Source organism: Scardinius erythrophthalmus (assembly GCF_964197995.2).
Source record: "Scardinius erythrophthalmus genome assembly, chromosome: 18".
In the NCBI taxonomy this organism is placed as follows: Eukaryota; Metazoa; Chordata; class Actinopteri; order Cypriniformes; family Leuciscidae; genus Scardinius; species Scardinius erythrophthalmus.
This window is the reverse complement of record NC_138238.1, coordinates 32,537,141-32,560,985: the sequence shown is the minus strand read 5'-3', so window position 1 is coordinate 32,560,985 and position 23,845 is coordinate 32,537,141. Positions and strand designations below refer to the sequence as shown.

The 23,845-nt window shown below is 41.8% G+C and overlaps 1 protein-coding gene across 3 annotated transcripts in view; it reads right to left on the bottom strand.

The window, feature by feature from the left end:
* Window positions 1-23,845, bottom strand: part of jmjd1cb (jumonji domain containing 1Cb) — a 162,752-nt gene that overhangs the window by 10,115 nt on the left and 128,792 nt on the right. Inside the window, exons 4-17 of one of the 3 annotated variants that reach the window (XM_081393177.1) lie at window positions 18,044-18,149; window positions 16,587-16,711; window positions 16,199-16,342; window positions 15,768-15,812; window positions 15,093-15,360; window positions 12,649-14,306; window positions 10,417-10,589; window positions 7,797-9,958; window positions 6,163-6,364; window positions 5,261-5,475; window positions 4,910-5,062; window positions 2,708-2,797; window positions 2,465-2,592; window positions 751-964 (exon numbers count right to left, since the gene is read on the bottom strand). In XM_081393177.1, coding sequence (XP_081249303.1) covers window positions 751-964; window positions 2,465-2,592; window positions 2,708-2,797; window positions 4,910-5,062; window positions 5,261-5,475; window positions 6,163-6,364; window positions 7,797-9,958; window positions 10,417-10,589; window positions 12,649-14,306; window positions 15,093-15,360; window positions 15,768-15,812; window positions 16,199-16,342; window positions 16,587-16,711; window positions 18,044-18,149 — 5,683 coding nt within the window. The remainder of the gene's footprint in view (window positions 1-750; window positions 965-2,464; window positions 2,593-2,707; window positions 2,798-4,909; window positions 5,063-5,260; window positions 5,476-6,162; window positions 6,365-7,796; window positions 9,959-10,416; window positions 10,590-12,648; window positions 14,307-15,092; window positions 15,361-15,767; window positions 15,813-16,198; window positions 16,343-16,586; window positions 16,712-18,043; window positions 18,150-23,845) is intronic. The other 2 variants (XM_081393178.1, XM_081393179.1) reach the window with 2 other exon arrangements.

The following is a 23,845-nucleotide window of genomic DNA, read 5'->3' as shown; positions in this document are numbered from 1 at the left end:
AAGTCAAAAGAACAAGAAATAGTAAGACTTTTGGTAAAACATTTCACCAAAACATTTCAAAAATATTTTGTAAGGAAACTGATTTAGTGTGACTTTTTACTATGATTTAAAGCTGCAATGAAATGTAAGTAGCGAAACCCATAACCTTTTGTATTAGATTTACCAGATCAAATGCCTCAAATCAAGAAAAGAGATATGAGACATATCTAGAGAACAGCAGAGAATATCACAGACTTGACGGTAGGCTCTTTTTCAAGTACCGAGAACAACATACTGCTCAAAAAACTAGCAAAGCAAAATACATTACTATATTTTAAGAGCGGACATAAAACACAAAAAATGTAGACTTATCAAAAAATGTAACTTAAGCGCAGCTGCTAAATGAAGAAACTTCTATATGCTGCACTGGGCAACAAACTGAACTGAACGTGTGCCAACGACCACAGGGCTGATGGTCTTTTAAGTGCAGTTCATTTGGAGAGAGCAGCGTGTTCGGCATGTGAGAGCAGCTGAAGAACTGGATAAACATGTGGTTAAGTGAGCTCTTTAGACTGTGGGAGCTCACAACTGAGAAGGCCTGTAACGTACACCACTAAATGTGAGGATTGTGGAATGTTGGCGGCCTGTCAAGCACGCACACGCTTGCAGAGAAAGGAAAAACAAGGGGCAGCTGGCAGACCTCCGGCACCTGGCTACCAATAACTTCAATCGTACCTTTTTTTTATTGTAGTTTTATTGTTTTGTACCCACCCTTCTTTTCTTCGCGGGACTTCTGCTCGGCCAGATCGGCCAGGAAGTGCAGAGGCGATTGGGACTCGGGCGGGGTGAACTTGCTGTCGGTGCTGGTGTCGCTGACGGGACTGCTCCCTCCATTGGCCTCCACCTTCAGAGAGGAGTTCTGCTGGCCGCCCTCAGGCTTACACAGAGAGATTTTGTTGCTGTGATTGAGCACGTTCTGTAACACCTGTGAAAAGAAAGAGTGTGTCAGAGACAGCTCAGCAGTTCGAGGAGAGTGAGGGGAAATATTGTGGACTTTTAGTGGTTGAGAGATGAACCAGGACTGAATTCAACATTCCAGCGCAGAACAGAATGTGAAAATCTGTGCGTGATTGAGAGAGTGTGAGAGTTTGTGTTTACACTGAGAGCACGCACTTTCATGAGGCGTACTCCAGGCTTGATGCCCAATTTCATTTCATGTGAACGGAAATGTGGCTGAGAGGGATAGATGTATGGTTTGCTCAATGGGATGTACTGTCTTATGGCCTTAAATCACATCTGATCGTTTTGTCAAAATGTATTAATGTTTTACTGGCTAAACAATCAACAGTGCAATCATACTGAACAGAATTGAGTCGAGTCACACCAGGTCACTGCTGAAGTAGCAAACATACAGTGTTGTAACATGGTGTCCATTACTTTTCTCGCGCTGCTCAGGATGAACCCATCATGTGATTACTGTATTTGGCATTTGATTGAATCATTTTACAGAAATTGCTGTATGTCCGATACCATTCCTTGAAATTAACAGGTTTAAATGATTATATAGTGATAGGAGCAATTCATTTGTCAATATTTGGCTCTTTAAAGATTGCACTGCTATTTATCTTTGTCCAGTAAATTCTAAAATAAAGATATATTTACATGAAATGCAAAATGACAAATGACATGTTAAGTTTTGTTTTCTGAAAAAAATTAAGCGAGTTAAATATCTGCCAATGGTATTCATTTTTCTTCGCAAGTAAATGTCTTGATTTATCGCAAACTAATTGATATCATCATACTTTCTCAGTTGATTATAAAAAAAATCTGAAATAATTTTCTGAAATATTTTGTTTAAATATGCAAATGACATTAAATAAATAACTACACACTAATTTGCACATTTACAATAAATCTGGAACACTGGATAAAGCCAGCTTCGAAATTTCAGGTTCAAAGTTTAATTTTGTTGACATATTACAGTCAAATGTGTTCTGGACGGGATTCTGGATATCTCTTTTTTTGTCAACAGCCAGAAAAAAATGTTTTTAGAAATAAAATGTTGTCTAAAATCAGCCAAATGATATATAAACAAAAACCTTTAGAATATAGGTAGGAATAAAACTGTAAGGTGTGTATGCAAGTGCTTCTGAAGTGGAGATTTCTGGCTCTTTCTTAAAAGAGTATGTTGGATATTTTCTTTCCATTAGTGTGAAACAACATCTTGTGAAAAGCCAAATAACCCAAAATCTTAAAACTGACCAGTGCTATGCCTGTAGCGTCTTACCTTATGAATGTTTAGATATTTGTATTGGAAAACAAGACAAAAATATGAAGTAGAAAAATATTTTTTGAAGTGTACTGACACCAGATTCTCAACATCCAGTACCACAACCAAACATCCCTCACAGCTTCGTTTGTATTCGTGTAAAATTACAAAATGGCATCAACCCTGACTACGGTCTGCCCATTGACACACACATACCTGGGAGACACCATTGGTGGATGGCAGTTTGTTGAAGAGGGTGTTTTGCTTCACAGCACACGAGCAGTGTGATTTAATGCTGTACTTCTCCCTGAGCATGTGCATAGCGTTCACCAAGTCCGTTAGAACTAAAACACAGACAAAACAAATAAGTCAAAGAAGCACACTTTCTCTACTTCCAGCCAAAGGCTTAACTACAAGCAATCTGGGATCACACGAGAGTGAAAGCATCTCTTTCCGTACCAGTTCCTGGAATGATCTGTGTTGGCATCAGGTGCTTGTGATCATGAGGCTGTCCCTTGACACACTTCAACCAGGTGTAAAGCTCTTTATCTGCGGAATAAGAAAAGGTGGATTACTCACAGAGACTGAGAGCAACAACACGCACAGAGAAGGGCGCTGTCACTGGCCCATTTTCCCGTAGAGGAGCCGTGGTGTTTATGCTTCAAAGTAAATAAGGAGCTCTGAGCCTTTTAGGAAAAGATGCACAGATGTGATTCAGCAGAAACGACACCTCTAGAGCTGGAGGGGTTTTTTTATGCCCTGCGGCAGAATTCAAGCCTGGAGAAGACAGGAAGATCTGCAGCAGGAATGGGGGACTTAAATGAGGCGAACAAAGACGAGGAACAGATAGAGGCAGATCTCAACCCCGAGACAGCCGAGCTAGACAGTCATAGAACAACTGCCAATGTGTTTGTGTACAATGTGTTTGTGTACAGCACACAAACACACACAAGTGCCGCCATTCAAACCAAAGTGAAAACTACACACCAGCAGTCATAAGTTATACCTTTTATGACATGTTTTTATTAATTGTATTTTAAGCTTATTTTGTTTACTTTTATATAAAAAACTGAACACAGTTTTGTCTTTCATCAAATCATAAAAAAAAAACGAGAGAGACAATGAAAAATTAATAACTAAGGCTGTCAATCGATTAAATTTTTTAATAAATTAATCACATGATTGTCATGATTGTCATTTTTTTATTTGTTCTAAATGTATCTTAAATTAATACTTTTCAAGTTTGTAATACTCTAATCAACGTGGGCATGGATAAATATGGATGCTTTATGCAAATGTATGTTTATTATTGAAACCATAGTCAACATAGAGCATGAAGACGAGACATGTTTCAAAGGTCATAGATGTTTTTCAAAGAACTTGTTCATGTCTATAGACACATGTAGAAAGAACAAAGAAACACCAGGTTCCCATTACTTCTCTTTCTTTGCACTGAGCAATTAACACAAACATGTTTAGATTTTTGCATGACAGGGCAGCTCTTCTGAAAATGCTAAATGTACATTTATAGGCTACATTATAGTTTGTCTCTCTCTGTGCCCATTTTGATGAAGCTAAATTCTCAATAAAACTGTTTTCATTGGTATGTTTTACTGTTTCTGTTGTCAAACAACGGAATGAATATGAAATGGTGACTGAAACAGCTCTCCCTTCCAAAATGTTAATCTGCACAAAAATCCTGATAATCGAGCCGTCGTCTGATGAAATCAAATACACATAAGATAAACACAATATCTGTTTTGCGATTTCGGCTATACTTGCATGTAAAATTAGAGAAGCAACATCATATCTGTGTTTACTGAATTAAAGCGCTGCTCCTCTCTCCAGCGTGAGACGCAGAGAGAGAGAGAGAGAGAGAGAGAGAGAGAGAGAGAGAGAGAGAGAGAGAGAGCGAGAGAGAGAGAGGCGCGCGCGTGCTGGGAGAGCAGTACCGGCTGTACCGGTAGATTCTCAGAAACTAAATAAGGTTTGGGCGCTTTGTTGAAGGGAAAAAATTGCTAAATGGGTCTGCAATGTCGCTAAGTTGGCAACACTGTGTACCTCCATTTCTCCAACTAGGTTTTGGGCCACGGGTCAAACAGAAAATACGCGCTGCGTTAATCGAGCGTTAAAAAAAATAGTGCCGTTAATATGATTTTGCGTTAACGCGTTATTAACGCGCTAACTTTGACAGCCCTATTAATAACTGATTATGTTATAGTCAATGTATGCTTTTTCGTGTGAGCTTTTTGTTTTTCATGCATTTTTTTTTTGCATGGTAAAATAAAACCTGTAGCTGTAGTTTGCCTTTTTTACTAAATAATTGTAAATACCATAACAAAGTTTAGTGTTTTGTTTTTCCGTCACATTTAAATTATATAAAAATTAAATAAAAAAGCTTTTATATATTGGCATAATAGCTTCACATTTAACAACAATCACACGGAAATTTGACAGGTACAGGTCACAACTGTAAAAAACAAAACAAAAAAAAGCCCAGTAAATAAAAATAAATAAAGCAGAATAATTAACTAGAGACTTTTTTTGCTTCTCTGGGCATTTTTCCAGTCCAGTTAGGGTTTTTGAGCCTACTGCACATCAACAGCAGGAGAGTACAAGCACAGTCAGTGTTCAAAGGTGAATATGAAAATGACGACTGACCTTTGGAGCTCTTTCTCTCCTTGGCTTTGTAACAGTCCAAACACACCACAAATCCACATTTTTGGCAGACCCAGTGAATGTTAAACAATGTGGCTTCACATGCGTCGCAGCTCTCTCTCACTCCGCGCACCGCTCTTTTCCAGGCGATCTTGGCTGCAGAGCAAAGCAAACAGGGGAAGGATGAAACGGACATTCACAGAGCTCACCCACTATTTCTTTTTCCTTTCTCACTTTTGACTTGCAGTCTGCTGTAAAAATAATGGTGTACTGATAACAATGTTTTGGGAGGTCATGTATGTTTTAATACTGTTAAATAAATAGAAAAAGGCACTATTGGGCAGTATGACGCACCATCTTTCTTTATCCATGTAGTTGCAGTATTCTCAGTTAAAACCAGCTGACAGAATTTGTCTCCAATGTAGCTGAGGATGTATTTAGAGGTCTCCAGGTCCAGGTTGTTTTCTTCATAACCATCAGGAGCCCAGAGACTGAGTGCCTCTTCATCATATTGATCAGGAGAGGAGAAGCCATCAATCCGGATCACTCCGTTCTTACTGTACGAGAGGCTGGAAATGAGGAGGAGAATGTGCAATTAGAGTTTATTTCCTTTCCTAAGAGCAATTCTATAACAACAAAATGAGAAAACCGTTGACACAAGACACGGTTGAAAAGCACAAGTACTTAAAACTAGTGCATTCTGTGAGATGACATTAGACTCGTTTAATAGAACAACCAAGATGAGCCTGGCCTATTTTTAATGGAAAGAATAATTAAAGACAACCATCAAGGAGCCTAGCAACGGTAAGTATTTGTGTACTTATGTCAAAAATAGTTAGAATCCATGTCCCAATCTTTGCCACTGAAAACACAGATCTACATTTACTTTGTGCCCACAGATGGGACTCAATAACTTCAATAAATCTTTTAAACACAATTAATTGTGGGATAGCTACAGTTTAACAAGGTTCAAATCAAATGACTCATGCTCAGGAAATGTTGTTTGCTTATTTTCAGACAAGTAGAGATTTCATTATTTTAAGACCATGTAATTCACATTTTGCAAAAAACCTAATTCATCATTTCTAAAACCTCGACACAACCATCTTCTGTTTTTCTTGGCATGTTCTCTATTTTTTATTGGCTTTCACTACAGTTTTTGAATATTTGTGCGGGAGCAACACCCCTTCCTATTTACCATGTAGCCTGATGCATGCACAGCAAATATGGTATGTAGCTCCTCACTTTATACTCACCGGCGGAAGTGATAGAAGCGGCAGAAGACAGGTGAGTGGGCAGACTCTTCCCCTTTCTTGGTGCGGATGGAGCGGCACTCCCTGCACTTCTGTAAGTTGGGTCCGATTTCAGAGCACGAGTCATCCTGCAGGAAGGACTCACCCGTCTGTTTTAGCTTCTTTACTTTCCTCCAGTCCTTCAGTACTGATCGGGGAATGCCATCTATTTCCACAGATTGCATGTCATAGATTCCATTACTTTATCCATTAAACAATGTATTGCATAAAAACATTTATTACTCAATAATTAGCGTGGCCGGGATATATCAGTCTATCACTAGGTGGGGATGGTGAGTGTGCAGGGTTTGAAGAGTTAATGTTTTAGTTGTAACCACAAGCAAGCGTAACTGACATTTGTGACCTGCTGTACCGTTACAGTGACCTACAGCTTTAGAAGCTATGCAGTTACAAAGAGGCTCCATTTTGCTCACAGTATTCATCAGAAAGCGCTAATAAAAACCCAAGTGCTCTTGGAGATGTTTTCCACATAAACGTGAGCATTCTAGGAAAAGCTATTTGCACAGCTGCCATCCAGATGTTCACCGAACACACCTTGCTCTCTTTCTCACACACAGTTAACATGAAACATTCACAACGGCATTCACAATCCATTTTACTTCCATATTGTGGGATATACATGTATATGAGTGGGGAAAAAAAATCCAATAAAACATGGATACTCATAAATAGAACTCATTTATTACCGGTCAAGTATATTTTCAATGTGCTATAGGCACCTAGTTGACTAAACGCTACTTAAAATTTTTTAAAAAACCGGACATTTTCAGTGACAAGAAGAGATATTCTGATGATTACTGTGTAACAAATTTTCCAAACTCAAAAGGAACAAGTAGTTTTCATTGTGTGTGAGACCTGATGAATAAGACCAGTAAAACCTTTATTAGTTTGAATTAAATATTTTAATCACTATTGTAATTTTTTCATTGTCAATCATTTTACTGTAGGTTTGTAATTTACATGTTTGCAATTTACCGTTTAAGATTAATTAAATATTTAACATTTTGAGGATCTTCTTTACTGAGTCTGTTTCTAAACTATCACTATTTGCTATTATTGCTGTGACCTTTATTACATTAATATTAATCAGCATTGAATTGCTATTTACAACTAAATACTGAAAATTGTAACCAAAATGTAATAAAAGCTGGATTGAATTAATTTAATCAGCATTGAATTGCTATGTACTATTAAATATTAACTACTAAAAATGATTGCCAAAATGTTATAAAAGCTGCATTGCCCACAGTACAAAAACAGCTTAAAATGTCTAAACAGTTATTTAGGTATTGGTTAAAATAATTTCTAGCCTAGGTAACATATCCAAAAACAAGTTGGTTCACTGGTGGAGGAAGTCACTACATTTTAAAGCCTTTATTCTGGGAATAATTTCAATACAATAACACTTGGGACATGTACTAACATATTTACTTTATCTAATATCAAATGTGCCATAGAAACTAAAATTTTTTCTTTAAAAATGTACTAAAACCCTTGGGAGACCAGGCAAGCTAAATGATTTTGCAGTGTACTAAACACGCATGTTCAAACTGTGATGTGGACTAAGGTGCACTTACTAGTACTGGCCAGCTTGAGCTTGGTTTTTTCCTTGGCACTCCGGAAAATACCATTTGGCTTCACCTCATCCTCCTCCTTTTCATTGTCTCCCTTCCTTTTCTGCAGGTCGTTCTGCTTCTTTTTGTAAGTGGGCTTGGGTTGCCGTTTAGTCCTTTGTTCCAGCTTGCTCTCACTAGAGTCTGAGTCATCACCGCTCTCCGAGCCCGATTCGTAGGAACGCTTGAGGGTACGCCGTGTCTTTCTGTCCTCCTGAGACAGCTTGTCCTCTTGTACTTTGCTGTCCTTGCCTAGATCCACATCACTAGAAGCAGGGGCAATCAGGTTGACGGAGCATGGTTTAATTAGCTCAGATATGGGATTCCCGCCTTTTTCAGATTTGTTTGTGTTTTTGTCCTCCTCCGAGTGTCGTGTGAGCCAGGCTTTCTTGAGCTTGTGGTAGTTAGACTGGCACACCTGTGCTGGCTGTCCGTTGGGCAATGGGCTGGCTTTGCTGGGAGGATTGCTGGGCATGGAATTATCCTGGGCAATGGTGGGCGAGTCCTGAGAGGATCTGACACTACTGCTCTCGCTCTCAGAGGCGCTGCTGGAACCACGAGACTGTGCCGCAGCCAGAGCCGCTTTGGCCTTCTTCAGGTGAACATAGTTCCTTGAGTAGGCCTGTGTGGAGGCAGCAGAGCCGGCCTGAGGCAGCGAACTAGGGGAGGTGGTTCTCGAACCTCCATCCTGTGACTCAACAACAGTGGGAGGGCGGATTTTGGAAGCAGTGCTTTCCAGTCTGGAACTACCACTAGTGCCAGAGATGGAGAACGACAGATCTGCTCCATTGTAGCTCTGCGTGCTAAACGTGCTGCTGGCAGTAGAAATGGCTTCATTAGTCCTAGTGTTGCACGCAGAATTGGCCACAACTGCTACTGAGCTGGGAATGACACCTGGTGATGCTCTAATCAAGTTTTTGTTGTACTGATCACTGGGATCCTCCAAATTTGTGTTTGGTAGGATGACTCTCCCAGATTCCCTGCTCTCGGCCACTTTCAGGCAGTCTGACTGAGTGCGGCCAGCAAACAATCTGCCACCAAGTTGCTCTTTGGAGGCAATCTTGGGACCTAGAGAACCGTCATATTTTATGCAAGTAGAAGGGCGGACAATAACAGATGCCATGGCTGCCTGCGGCTTCCCTTGGCTATTCTCTGAATGCCAGGCCACTTTCTCGTGGCTCTTTGCTTCCCCGCTAGCCTGCCAGGATTCGGCCGAGCCCAGCTCGGCTCCGCTTTTTTCGTCCCTGAGCTCTGGGAGCAGGGTGGGTGGTTTCTGCTGTTCTGACACCTTTCCTGCCGAGCTAACAGGCTGGATGGGGGTGAGTGTGGGTGGGGAAAGGCGACCGTAGGCCCCCTCCTTGCGGTCAAGTGCTTGCTGGGTGGGCGGGCGAAAGACTGGTGCTCTACGCAAGGCTGGCATGCCCTTGGGCTGACTTGAGGGAGAGATGGCTGGGCTGCAGCGTTCAGTGAGTGTCACCACTGAGGTACTGAGTGAGTGTATGGGTGCTTGTTGACTGAGCTGTTCGGTGATCTTGCCCACCAGTCCCTCTCCCTCTGGCTGGTGCTTAATGAGAGGGGGAGGCTTGGACAAAGACTTGGTGTGGCTAGAGTTATACGAGCTCAAAGACAAGGGGCTAGAGGCTGCGGGTGCCTTGTCGAAGTACGGATTGAGATCTTTGGATTGGAAAAGTCGTGGTGGCTCGTTTACAACGCTATTTGACAGCGTGGTGAAGTAGTTCGTTTGAGGGAGGGACTGGGATATAGAGTGTTTGTACTTGTACAGATCAGCCACAGAGTGCTCCACCTCTTTCTCATGGCTTTTGGGCTGGGAGGAAATGCGGGAGTAGGGGTCACGCTCTGTCTCTCCGGCGCGAATCTTGGCTGTGAAGGGGGCCATTTCAATGCTCTCCAGAAGGATGCGGCGGTTCTCTTCTTTATATTTGCTGGTGCGGTCGGGCCCATCTTGAGGCATGCGTGGTGGTAGTTGCTGCTTGCTGTGGGGTGACTCCATGTAGAGGCGGTGTAGCTCCTTGTTGTTAGGTGTCCGGCTGCGGTCCGGCTCTTGCTTAAGGTGGATACTGGACAGGCCACGCAGAGGGTCTACAAACACATTCTTGTCCTGATCCCTGAGGAAGCAATACAAAAAAAAAAATTCAACACCGTAAAAAAATAGAATGATAGAAAACATTAGTAACAAATAAAACAAATCTGATATACCTGCATATCTGAAAATATCAAACACATTTAATATTTTAATACGTGAGGGATTTGTGCAATAGTGATGCTCGACTAATATTTATTCTAGGGTAGGTGCTACAGTATGTTCCTTCTCAGACATTAGGTAACTGCACTGGGGGTGGTTCAAATGAGTACAGACATTCAGCGGGCTATAATAGAATAGTTTAATTATGCGCACAGTCACTGAATGAGCGTACAGTGCTCCTATCACATGGCATTTGTTCCACCTCTGGTCACAAGGTATTTAACAGTTAGCCGTAGTTCCAGGCACTGCAGGACTGTGGGAATGGATTAACCGTGTGTGTTAATGACAGACAGAGAGAGACACAAGTGTATGCGTGCTCACTCTTTGTGGAGTTCTCCGGGGGTTTTGGAGAGTGGCGGGCTGGAGTGTGAGCTGATCTTGATGGGTCTATGAGGCTCTGCACTGGCTGGTCTGCCCGGGACATGGCTCAAAATCCCCATGCTGTCTGCTGAGGTTACAGGCGTGGGCGGGTGCAGCCAGGGGCTGGGAGTGTTCTGCAACACACAAACACACACTCAGAAGGTCATAATGCACTCAAGGCAACATACACTTCTCTGACAGAAGTCAGAGCGCACAAATTGTGCAAAAGAATGACTCTTATTCTGTGATAGTCTGTGATTTCTCTCACACATGCTTATAATGAACAATATGAAACAAAGTAATTACAGTTGAGTTACATTATCTTGGAATATTCTGGGTTGACAGAAATGCAAAATATAGGGGAAACTATTGTATTATTTTCTGTGGTAAAACACCCTTCATGCCATTTGCTATGTTTCCATGCATAGTTGCAAATTTAAAAATGGGAGATAGAGTAGCGTTTCTATCCAGTGAGCTGAAGAGAACAAAATCATCACTTCCTGATAAACAGGTGCTTAAAACCAGAAAGATATAAAAAAAAATGGAAGTTACTGCAGTAAGAAAAGGCATTGTATATTATACTAATTTTCATATATAAAAATTACTTGCGCTTCAGAGCACACAGAAGAAACGCAATAAACCAGGTCACATTATCCTACGTAGTATTGCAAGACAGTTCTGGGAGGCAATTATACCACTTTGATGACAGAAAGCGGTGATGAAAGAAAGATTAACCACTTTTTGATGACAGACTTTCCTCAGGCAATGACAGACTTTCCTTTGAGAATGACCAAAACAGCATTTCAAATGCTGTGCAAAGAAATCTGCTGGTTTGTCCAGTTATGCCGTCCCGGCGCAGTGTCACATGTCTTTTTTGATGCGCATCAATGAATTTATTCAGTTAAAGTGTTTCCATCATAGTTTATGTGCATGTTTTCTTATCGGATAAAAAATGTATCCGACTCAATTGAGCGCACAAGTTTTTATGCATATTTTTAGAATTTATGTGCATCTTGGTACTTCCATCCAGCATTTTATAATGTGATATCCCAAAATGCGCATAAAACTAGGTGGATGGAAACATAGCTATTGAAGCTTCTAATAGAACTAAACTTGTATTTGACCCAGAATGTTCCTTAAAGGGTTAGTTCATCCAAAAATAAAATTTATGTTATTAATTACTCACCCTCATGTTGTTTCAAACCTGTAAGACCGTTCATCTTCGGAACACAAATTAAGATATACCCCCCATAGACTGCAACGTAATCACCACTTTCAAGGCCTGGAAAGGTAGTAAAGACATAGTTAAAATAGTCCATGTGACTACAGGTGTTTAACCTTAATGTTTTGAAGCGACGATACTACTTTTTGTGCACAAACCCTCCAAAACTTTATTCAACAATTTCTTCTCTTCCCTAACAGTCTCTGGTGATTTTCACGTTGTAAACAGCGCGACGCTTCCGGGTTCTACGTCAGAACGGCGGCTCAGTATTGGCCGGATCCTGCGTCAGCACCACATGCATGCGTCGTGGAGCTCACGTGAACAGTGACGAGGAAGAGATGGAATTGTTGAATAAATAATAAATCTTTTTTTTGTGCACAAAAAGTATTCTCATCGCTTTATAACATTAAGGTTGAACCACTGTAGTCACATGGACTATTTTAACGATGTCTTCACTACCTTTCTGGGCCTTGAAATTGGTTATGATGTTGCTGTCTATAGGGGAGGTCAGAAAGCTCTCCGATTTCATAAAAAATATCTTAATTTGAGTTCGAAGATAGGCAAAGATATTATGGGTTGGGAACGACATGAGGGTGAGCAATTAATGACAGAATTTTCATTTCTGGGTGAACTAACCCTTTAAATAAGTTTTAAGTTTGACTTAATTATCATGAACGTGTATCTCTAATCGCTAGGAAATGTGTCCAGACATGAAACAGCACATCCAAGCACATGCTCACACACATTAAGCTTAATTGCTTTAGGATAGATTGTTTCAGGCTGAGTTTAAAACAAACAATCCCTGACAGCAGCAAGAGAAAGAGAGAGTATTTGTCCATCCTCTAACGGATCTCCTTACAACAACCTCAGTCACACGTTGTGCATTTTAATTCACAATGCAAGTTGCTGCAATACGGTCTACATAAATTATAATGGCCAGGGCTAGTAAACAGACAGGCGCACACACTTACCCTCCGTAGGCTGGAGTCTGAATTGACAGCATTCTCGGGATGTACCCACTTGTACCCAGATTGGTAGGAGTGGGTACCGTTAGGGTACTGCCAGATGATTGGATAGAGGCCAAGCTGGTTATATGAGGCACCTCCATGTGTCTGGGCCAGCAACCCTTGTTGCTGCTGGATGAACTGCTGCTGCTGGTGGGAATGGTGGTGGGCCAAGGCCAGGTGCCCGAGTCCTGTGGAATCCAGCCGGGAATGGCTGCCCAGGAGAGAGGATGGTGAAATTGTGGGCAGTACGGAGGACAGCAGATGTGGGTGGTGCACCGAGTGGCTCATGGGGGGAGAAGGGAGGAGGTGGGACGGGTGGTGTGAGCTTGGTGTGAGACATGTGGTGTGAGAAGAACCATGTAGTGAATGCAAGTGTGGGTGCAGGTACGCCACGTGGTTGCCGTCCGATTCAGGACGCACCAACGCAGGGTCCCGGTACACCGTAAAATGCTCATTTTTGTCAACAACAAGAGGGCTTTTTGTGGATTCGCAGAGTGCCCCACGGGCTAGCACAGGCTTAAAACTAGAGCGGGGTACATCTGGATCAGGTTTGAGTGCCAAACGGCCTATTGTAGGTAGGTTTTCAGGGTGGCGAGGTTTATGTTTGGACACCTCAGGAGATGTATTTGGTTTGGGCTTGGAGGATTCATGAATACTGTGAGTTTTTGACTTTATGATGTCAGGTGAAGGATTGCACTTGGGCTTGAGGATGTCAGGGGACGAGTTGGACTTAGGTTTGGGCGATTCAGGAGAAGGACTAAGTTTATGGGTTTTCCTGATGTCCTCGGTTAGAGAGGCATTTTTAATGACCATAGATGTATACTGCTGCTGGAGCTTCCCTCTCTCGCCCAGGGCTGCTGACTCACTCACTGATGTCACCGGCCTTATGACCTCAGAGTGGGCGAATTCGATTTTACTGCCTATGCTTCGAGCGTTCTGCGGCTGCTCGCCATCCGGCCTCCTGCACTCTGAGTGGGAGGCGTTTAGCACCAAATGTCTCGATTCGGGGATGTAGGCATCACACTTCTGTGATGCCAACAAGGCTGATACGGCCTCAGAGTTCTCTCTGGAACTGAGCTGCGTGTTTGCATCCTCTGTGATATCAATCACGCACTTGGGCATCCGAGGTGTCCCTGTGCAGTAATGGTCCTTGGGGAGGGTTTTCACAGTGCTTTTCATCTCGACAATGCAGCTTTGTACCTCTGCCGGTACAGAGGCTTGGTTCTGTGTACAGGAGGCTGGAGGAGGCAGTTGAGATCTCTTTTCTCCAGACCGTTCACTGTCTGCCAGCTGAGTTACCTCCACGGCCACCGGCTTGACGCTTTTATCCTGCATTTCATCCCAGGGAGACAGCCTGTTGATTACACTCAACTCGTCCAAGGGTTTGGATCCCTGGGACTTCTCCTCCTCCTCAGGAACTTTTGAAGTGCTCTTGCATTTGAGCTCATTCTCTGAACTGTGCTCTGATGAAGAGTCTACGCTCTGCTTGTTAGAGTTCTCAGAGTCGCTGCTCTCAGAGAGGTCAGACGCTTCCGATTTGAGCCGCTTGAGACTACCCTTCTTGTCTTCTTCATCTGCTTTCCTCCTCTTGTTTGTCTGCTTGCTTTTGTTTTTAGAAGGATCTAGAAAAAAAAGAGACCCACTCTGTCAGGAAGAACTTTGAACACAAACAAAAACTTTGACACAAAACGTGCCACCAGCAAATAATTAAATGCAAGCTGAGTGCATAAGAAACTCGATCCAATTGATTAATCAAGAATGGATAAGGATGATGTCATTTTGTACTTAGGTTAAAGGCTGATTGAATCTTAAGTGCTGCATTCTAAGTGTGATGTATGGGACTCCGGTAGAATTTATGCACACTTAAAATGTTCATTTCACTGCGGTGGCTGCACTCACCTCATCTCTCACAGACCCAGCACCCTGCCAAACACTGTACTGCAGGAATTATGATGGAAGGATCTAAATGATCTTTTACCAGGTGGCCATCCGGCCAAGAAGCTAACACTGAACCTATCCAGTAGAAGCTTTCGTCAACTTAAACATAAAGCACTAGACCGAGCCAAATATAAAAGGCCTTTGCATAACATGAAAGCCATAAAAGAGGGAAATCCAATCAATCCAGAGATTGATTTTGTTTTAATTCCTCTGAGTGAAGAGCTCCAATTGCTGTTTCGTTTCACATCAAAATCCTAACAAGACTGAATCAAAGCAATTCAGTCATAGACCTAGAGTCCTTTAAGCATAATTTATGAGAACATTTCACACTAGTAATACAAAAATCCTCCACATTCACCATGTTTAGAGCAAGACATGAAAGACAGGTAGGAGAAGACGGAAGCAACTTTTTTTCTTTCATAATTTACAGACGTACCTGTCACCTTAATGTATAAGAAACACACATTTACCTTTTCCTCCACTGTCCGATTTTTCATCTTTGATCTTCTCTTCATCTGGAACGCTGCTGTCGGAACCTTTCCGACGTGAAGATCGTGGGCCGCGTTGTTGACCTGGTGAGGACTGCTGCTGCTGCTGCTGGTGTAGCTGGGATCCCTGCTGCTGCACATGCTGGGATTGTTGCTGCTGCTGCTGGGCCTGAGAGGCCTGTTTGGGGGTGGAGCCAGAGGAATTCATTACAGGTCTGGGGCTGTTGGCCTGGGCACGTGTGTAATGACCCTGGAAAAACACAAAAAGAGCACAAACCGCAAACACAAGCATGAGAGGACTTGTAATGGATTTAGGTTATAGAGAGTGAGAGAGAATTTTTAAGTTAAAAACCACCAATATGAAAAACACTTCCTTGCCAGCAACGACTGCACTACACACATCTGTAAAAAATGTGGGCACAGAGCTAGGCTTAAAAGAAGAGTTCCTATGGCTCTTAAAAATGCTTTCCAAACCTATATCTCACCCCAAATTTAATCCATAAAAGCACAGCACGTGAAACGGTAATCGGTGTAAGCATTAATTGGAAAATTAACACTTGTAATAAATTAATTCTAAATAATTATAATATACAGGGATATGCAGGTGGTACAAAAGCAGCTCTAAATCTATGGAGAGAGGGGGGTACGGCCCGGTACCTGAGTGATTCCTGTAGAGCCGCTTGGTCTCCCTCCTGTGGTCTGCTTGCATATCCCCAATTAATGTTTAAAACAGGGAAACAGAGAAGAAAACAAACAAAAACAAAACAAAAAAACAAGGTGGAACAGAGAAGTCTTGTTAATGATGAAGGGAGCAATGATATGTGTTTTCTACAAGGCTCTAGTTTTCTTTAAAAAGATTTAAAAAATAAAAAAGCACATAGGAACTTCACTTCAAAGCTAGCTACAGACACAACGTCCAGTAAGAAGCACAGACAGACACTGGGACAGACATGCACAAGACAGAAATACAATCTGGCATATATCAGTGAACACAATGTTAATCCAGGAAGGCAGGTGCGCTGATCATCTAGCAACAAAAGCACATAATGGCATGGAGATATGTGTGTGCTCTTGTAGGTTACACTCACGTGGGCAGTGTTGCTGTTCTGGCTAGAGCGAGACCTGCGTCGCGACGTGATACCGATGTTTTCTCCTTTCAATAAAGAATGGACCACATCATCCAGAAAGGTCATCTGTACCATGGAAGGGTCAACGTTCTGAGGCTCTAGTACCTGCACACAGAGTCAGAGGAGAGAGCAAATGTGTTTTTTGTTGTTGTTGTTGTTGTTGTTTTTTTAAACAATGAACCATGAAAGGCATGCTTTAAAATCATACATTTTCCATCAATTTTCAGTTTTATTGTAATAATAATAAAAATAAAATAAAAAACATTAATAATAGCATATGCTCATACCATATTATCTTATTAATCAAAACATTTTACAAAACTAAAACACTGTGTGGTATCAGATGTACCTGGTCATTCATGACAACCATAGTGCGACTGAAGAGATCGTGGTGGGTGATGATGCCCGTGAACCACTGGGTGGCTGAGTCCTGTCTGTAAACTCGTACACGGTAGCCATTCAATGAATAGGGACCTGGAGATATCAAGAACCAGAAACACTTTCAAAAACGCACTTTGATTTTTAGCAGTACACTAATTTAATAACGGTCCCTTTATTTCAGCGTGGCATTTCTACTCTATAAACAGTGGCTTTATACACATTATCACATAACTGGCTACCAATTCATTTCAACAGGGCAGGAGTCATAGGAGACATCAGACTACTTTCATGGTGCCTTTTTGTTCTTTTTTGGAGCTCAACTGCCCTTGGTCACAGTTTACTCTCATTGTACGGAAAAAACAGCGTGAGCATTCTGCAAAGCTCTCTTTTTGTTCATTCTGGGTAACCTTTACCTCAGAGATGACACATCAAACCTTGTATCTACAGTATATGCTGTTAGGCGCAGTGAACACAGGCAGGTGTCCAAACTGACTAGAGCTCATTAGTGCAGGGCAGGTCATTCCCATTAATTACTCCTGAACACACTGCTCATTTGCCTTGCTAGAAGAGATAACCCTTCACTGTCCTTGTGCCTACAACCACCCAAAATGCATCTCCCTGACATCAAGTTTCACATGCACATAAACCATGGGGCGACGTTTGCACAAAACCACAGGCCGTTTATTTTTTTATTTTTGTGCTGTTTCCCCACCAAAACCTTTGGCTCTGAGATGCTTTCCATTCTGCCCTTGTCAACTGCCAAGTTCAACAATTATCACTAATTGTGGGCCTGGAATTTTGTTATGGACTTTGTAAACAAGAACTTCTGCCAAGACCACAACAACACCCCCTTTACTTCTGTAATTCTTACCAAGTGAAAAGGAAGGGACTTTTCTGTTTTGGATCCTGAAGAGTGGGCATTCCGTACCAGAAAAGAGCTATGACTGAAAGTGAGTTGCCAGTCGGTTCAGGAAGAACTACTCCACCCCACCCCACCCCCCTTCTCTCAAAAATAAATAAATAAATAACAGAAAAAACTTTGAACAAGAAATGCAGGCTGAAGGTCATGCCAATATTACACTGGTACTTTCTCTTTTTCAAATCGATTGTTATTTGCCATACTTGTCATAACCATTACTATATGAACATTAGCTGAAATGAAGAGTCAACCAAAATAGTCAACGTTAAAAAAATGTTTGTTCAATAATCATCTAATTTCACGGGACATAACCTGAGATCACTTTAAGCAAGTAAAAAAGGTATTTTTTTAGTTAATGTTGACTTTCCAAAACAAAAAAGGCAGGATGGTGGGCACAAATTATTGATGCTGTATCATCTAAAAAGCACGAGATTTAAAAACAAAAATGATTTCCTTTAGTTCGAACTGGCCCTTTAGAATAATTGATGAAATGTGATCAAGCTTACCTTGCATAAAAATTTCCTGAACTTTTTGATCTTTCACCCAGGCTTTCACTTCTTCGTGGAGATGTGGATAGTCCCTAAGAACAGGACTTAAACTGTCCACCTCATCCTGCAAAAAAAAAAAAAGGTAAAACATTAGCATATCACTTACAAAACTACAAGGACACAATGCAAAGTCGAAACAGTGCTGGAGTTAATAATGAACCCACTGACCAGTCCCAGCATTTTCTTTGACCTCTAAATTAAGGGATCAACCACGCAAACAATCAATCAGATTTAATGTGCGCTCACATTTACAGCTGATCGTGAAATCTTGAGTTTGAAGGTGAGTGAAAAAATTTCCCAGCACAGCAAATGTGACCAACTTGAAAAATAGCAAAATCTGCATGGGGAACCTTAACTTAAATCATTCAATCATGGATTCCTATTAAAACGACTGGATTTCGCCTATAAAATTTCACAGAGCAACAGTAAATGTGACTGCACCTTAAATCTGAAATTAATCTTAAGACAGCCGCCCCTAAGCAAGCTGTATGATTTGAGGTGTCACACATGTCTGTAGCACATACGGTGCAGGGCAAGATATGCCATGAAAAGTAATACATAGGTTTAGTGATCTAAACAAAACCCTAAGCCTTAGTATGAGCAATAGCAATAGGCATTGCAATTACCGCTAACATATTTCCAGTTACAGAGAGATTTGACAGTCTGATGAAGGCCAGTGACCCACAGAATCTGAAACAAGCACGGGAAAGCTCTCACACCTCCTCAGGCATGGCAACGCTATACATTTCCGCTTTGCAGGAGCCCAACAGTGAAGCAGATGTGTGTGCGTGCATGTGTGCGTGTGTGTCATGGGTCTGGCAGGGTGAGAGGGATATCCGCCCTGCACTTCCATTAATTGTTGATGGTGATGAGGAGTGGTGATGAGGAGTGGAGAGAGGGTGGGTGAGGGGGGGGGGGGGGCTGACAGGAGCTCCAGTTATTCACATAATCACACAGCAGGCCTATTGAACACATGAACTGAGCCCTGGAAATAGGTTAGGTTAGGGTTAGGGTTTCTACCCTGGTTTTGAGCTTAGCTCCTGAAATGCTAGTTTTTTTTATGGACGTGCTGCATTGAAGACTTGGAAGTAAACGCCCACTGCTATGAGTTTTGCATATTATAATGAGTTTCATGTAATGCACGAATCGGTGGGCGGGGCTAAACAGGCAGTGTTGAAGTAGGCGTTGATCTTCAGCTGCGGGGGCGGTGTTTGATACCATTTGACGTCAAAGATCCCCACTTTGAAAAACCTGTCGTTCGCTGTGCCTGGTGTCAATAAAAGCTTTTATTGGACTAACAAGGAAGGTTTCAGTTCTGAAACTTACAGGATATTCTTAGGACCTCTTATATGTCAAAGGCTCAAGGAAAATTTGTTTTCTCAGTTCATCACCCCCTTAAGAGGTGGTCACAATACACTTTTTGCTCCATTGACTTCTATTCATTCGCATGTGAATGCGGGAGACAGGAAACATTAATTCACAACGTGACCTCTTAGCAGAATTAAAAGAATGCAAACTTTAAATCTGCAGGTTTGCAGCATTGCAGTAAAGTTGAGTAAATTAGATATTTTTACATTTTGGCTGTACCATGTTGCTAAACCAGCTGTTTTCAATAGTGCTGTGCCTTTCAGAGTTCTATATGTAGCCTAAATGACTACTGTTTTAATTGGCTAATCTCCATGTACCAGTTATAAGGTTCACACTGACGTTCATCAGGGCAGGTCAATACTGGTAGGTGAAGATGCATAAATATAGGTGGTCGATTGTTAATGTGCTTATTGTTATTATGATTTAATATTCTGGAATATTTTGCCGCTGTCATTGTGATGTCATGTTGTGATGATGTTTTTTCTTTACTTTGGCGTGAAATACGCCATCCATGACATGTCTCCTTTAGGTCGTCCACTGTTGCTCATAATAAATGCCAGATCAGATCTGTAATTTAGAAGTGACACCAGCAAAAATGAGGCAATAAAGTAACATGTTTGCACTGAATGAGGATGTGTGTAGATTGGAAACTAAGTGGTGCTGTGGTTTGTCTTAAAAATATAGCATTGCATCACCAGTGTGCCCAATCTTCGGCGAAAGTAAACTGTTGTATCTTCCTTTCCCTAGTGACAACCATCGCATTACTCATACACACATACAAACGCCTTCATTCCAGTTTCTATTTTAAAGCAAGAGCATTGCAGGGCACATGGCTTATTTATTGGCCTGGAGGTTTCACAGGGCACTTTCTCTCTTGGTGGCATCCAAGAATGGAATCTGTTAGGACAGCCTGGTTTCCCCATTGCCCTTCCACTTAAAGACAGAAAGAGGAACATCCAAATAAAACGAAAAATATCCCATGTCCAAATGTTTCCAATCAGAGCAATGCACACTAGCAGGAATGAGAAGCAGCTCACAATCAGACGAATGACGAATGTTGTGAATAAGCACAATGAAATTTAAATCACAGAGCGAGACGTGATCTCATTCCTATAGTCTGGTCGAGGACCTTCAGCAAGACTTCAGCTGTAATCTCATCTCCTCTGCACACACACCCCCTTGTGAAGGACGGAGCAGATGCACTTTTCTTTCCACCCCCCCATTCCGCACCGGGCTGCCATCCATCACTTTAACAGCAATATGTTCCAGGATTTTCCACATGCTGCGGTGGAAGACACTGCGAAACAGGGTGGTGCTCAGCACTGGGGGGAAAAGGAAAGTGCTTCCAGATCCAAACTCTGACCCAGATAAAAACAGCTTCCTTCCCCTCTCTTGCTCTCCGTCCATCGGCCTGCCGCCTGGAAAAAGGCTGGGCGTGGGGCTTGCACTTTTTCTCCAGCCTGTCTCCATGTTCTCGACAAGCAGCCTCTCTCCATCCAACAGCTGCTCAGAAGTGTTCCATACTGTTCCCTGGCTCTCCGAAGGACACACGTTTCAGAAACATCTTGTTTGTATTGTCCATTTGACATGTTTCACTCATATTTGCTGTTCTCGACAGGCATAAGCCACAGAAGTGTGTCTGCCAATAACAAAATAACATTCTTCAGTAAGATTTGGTGCCATGCAGACCCGTAAGAACGTGCTCTAGGGTGCTGCCCGTAAAATGACACCGTGGTTCCTAATGAGGTCCAGAATCCCTGTCTGTGCACCATCTGTGTTTGCTGACAAACTGATGCTGATCAGATGAGACTGGGATTTCACATGGACAAGAGAAAGAGGTGGTACAAATATAACCATAAAATGTTTCATGTTACTTCTGACAGCTATATAATCAACGTTAGAAATTTATCTAAAGACTACAAATCCACCCAGCCTGAATGATAACATAATCAAGCCTGTGATCATGTGTGATGACTTATCTAACATTACTAAACAAAACTAGAACTGTCCATTACATGAGTGCAATCAATTATAAAATGTAAATTGTGCAGCTTGTTTGCAGTGTAGATGTGGCATTACACCATGTCCTAACCAAGTTTCCAGTGACACATTTGTAAATAGGCCAAACAAACAAAAAAAAAAACATCTCATGATCTTAACTTTTACACTTAGAAGCAGTGTTAAGGTGTGGGCAAATTTTGAGGGCAAAAAAAGTGTGCTCTATGTTGTCAAATGTCAAATGTTACGATGCATGAAGCACAGCTCACACACTTTCAAACCAAGCAGCTTTCTGTTGGTCAATGAGGCAAATACGCTTGACCAACTTGAACCTGTTGCAAAATCTGCATGGAGAAATCTTTTGCCCACATGTCAAATTCCCAATCATGTGGATTCCCTATTGAAATGACTGGATTTCGCCCGCGAAGCTTTGCTGAACAACAGTAAATGTGACTCATCTTTTATGCTGTCTTAAACCAGGCACGACAAGCTATATCTTCATGTACGTAAGTCTTTATACTAAACAACCATGATAGGTCTTATTTGTTATTTATTGTTTCTTTCTACAGTGACATTTTAGATAGTCCCACCCAAAATCAAATCCTATTGCACAAAAATTGTGCACCACATAATTCTATAAATAATATCAAATATATTTTGTACAATTTGCTTCTGGTAACCCCTTCAGATTTAATTTAATTCAATGGCAGATTAACCACAAATAGTTAAACTCTTACATCATTAGAAAAGCAGGTCTAAAATTAAGAGGTATGCGACATTATAAAAAATGGTCTCTAATGTGCCAAATTCAAATCAATATCTAGTCATCGTAGAGGGTGCAGCTCAGGCTGTTACTGTACGTCAGTGAAATTAACAATGTGTTCATTAAGAATGAATGAGGTCCCATTACCATCCCGCTCCACATGACTGAGTGCTCCTATTAGCATTCCTCTGCTTCCTTCACTCTCTCCGTCGCTCTTTTTCCACTGTCTTTGTGCACACAAAGGGCAGACGTGTTCCTGATCTGTCCCTCTTTGAAGAGCATAGCTCCTGCGTTAATGTCATCCTGTCCTCTGAAGGTTCACGACACGAGCACGTGTCAAGGTGAAACAGGCCAAATTTATGCCCCACGTGTAACAAAAAAGCCTGTTCACAAATGTAGTCTAATAAAAAATGTAATCATGCTGGTACATTTGTACAGTTTTGCTTCTAAGGAAATGTTTTAGGACAGGACAGAGTGCACAAACAGGCCATTTCTGCTTCTGTCTATGATGTTTGAAATGGTCAAGGTAACCACAACTACACCTAATTAGCCAGCCTAACACAAAGGACGCTGCTTCAAATCACAAACGCACTTTTATAGAGCATTTCAGTGCATTTGAGGATGGACTAATGTTTAAAAAGTAAGTTTTTCGGATGGGAGATGGGAGAGGAACATGCAGGCGGAGTGTTGCCATGGCAGTGGGCAGCGTGGGGAGCTGACACAATGCTTGCATCAGTCAGAGGTGTAAACAGCGAACGAGCGCACGGAGACAGGATGTTCCTTCCAGTGCTCTACAAATGCTTTTCACAGAGATGACGCATTCAGAGGATGAATCATTGTGTGGAGAGCTGGAATGACATGAAGAAAGATACCATAATAACGCCATTATAGTATTAATGGTGACGTCTTATAACAGAGGCGTAAATATCAGCTCAATTAACCGCTGCGGCGTTGGGAAAACGCAAAAAGCGAGAGCAGAAACCCAGTGGCACGTAAAAGCTTTTGTTGAGGAGCAGACGATGTGTGCGCTCCTGTTGCTATGGCAATACTACATACGTGACGTGTGTGAAAAAAAGCTTGTTGCTGGGGCAATACAAGTGTGTGTGCGCTGTTTGTGTCTTATATATGGGTCTGTGTCATTTCAAGCGATGTGTTGCTGAGGTAATTTATTTAGCACAGTTACAGTGAGTAATTCTATACGTTGTGGATTAAATCATTCAGGGAGTACTGCAGTCTTGTGTATAAATACGCATGCTGAAACAGTAGTTGTCTGAATGTGCGAGAGTGTGTAAGCGTATGGGGGAGGGTGGCTGAGCCGCCTGTATGTGAGTGTGATATATGTTTCTTCATTAAAAGAGAGTACGCTAGTGTGATGCATGGTATCCATGAATACAATTTCACACAATTGTTATAGCATTACGGGATGGTGGGATATTGTGTTTGTGCACTGTGACTCATATATGCATGCTTTCATATGCAGTGTGCAAAAACAATCCCACCACTCAACACAGAGGGCGTAACACTAAAGGGTATTCAGTGACAGCAGTTTGCAGCCATAAAGCGAATAGAAGTCATTTGTTTTCGATGAGAGTTGGTGATTTGATGTGAAATAAGGAACTGACCATCAAGCA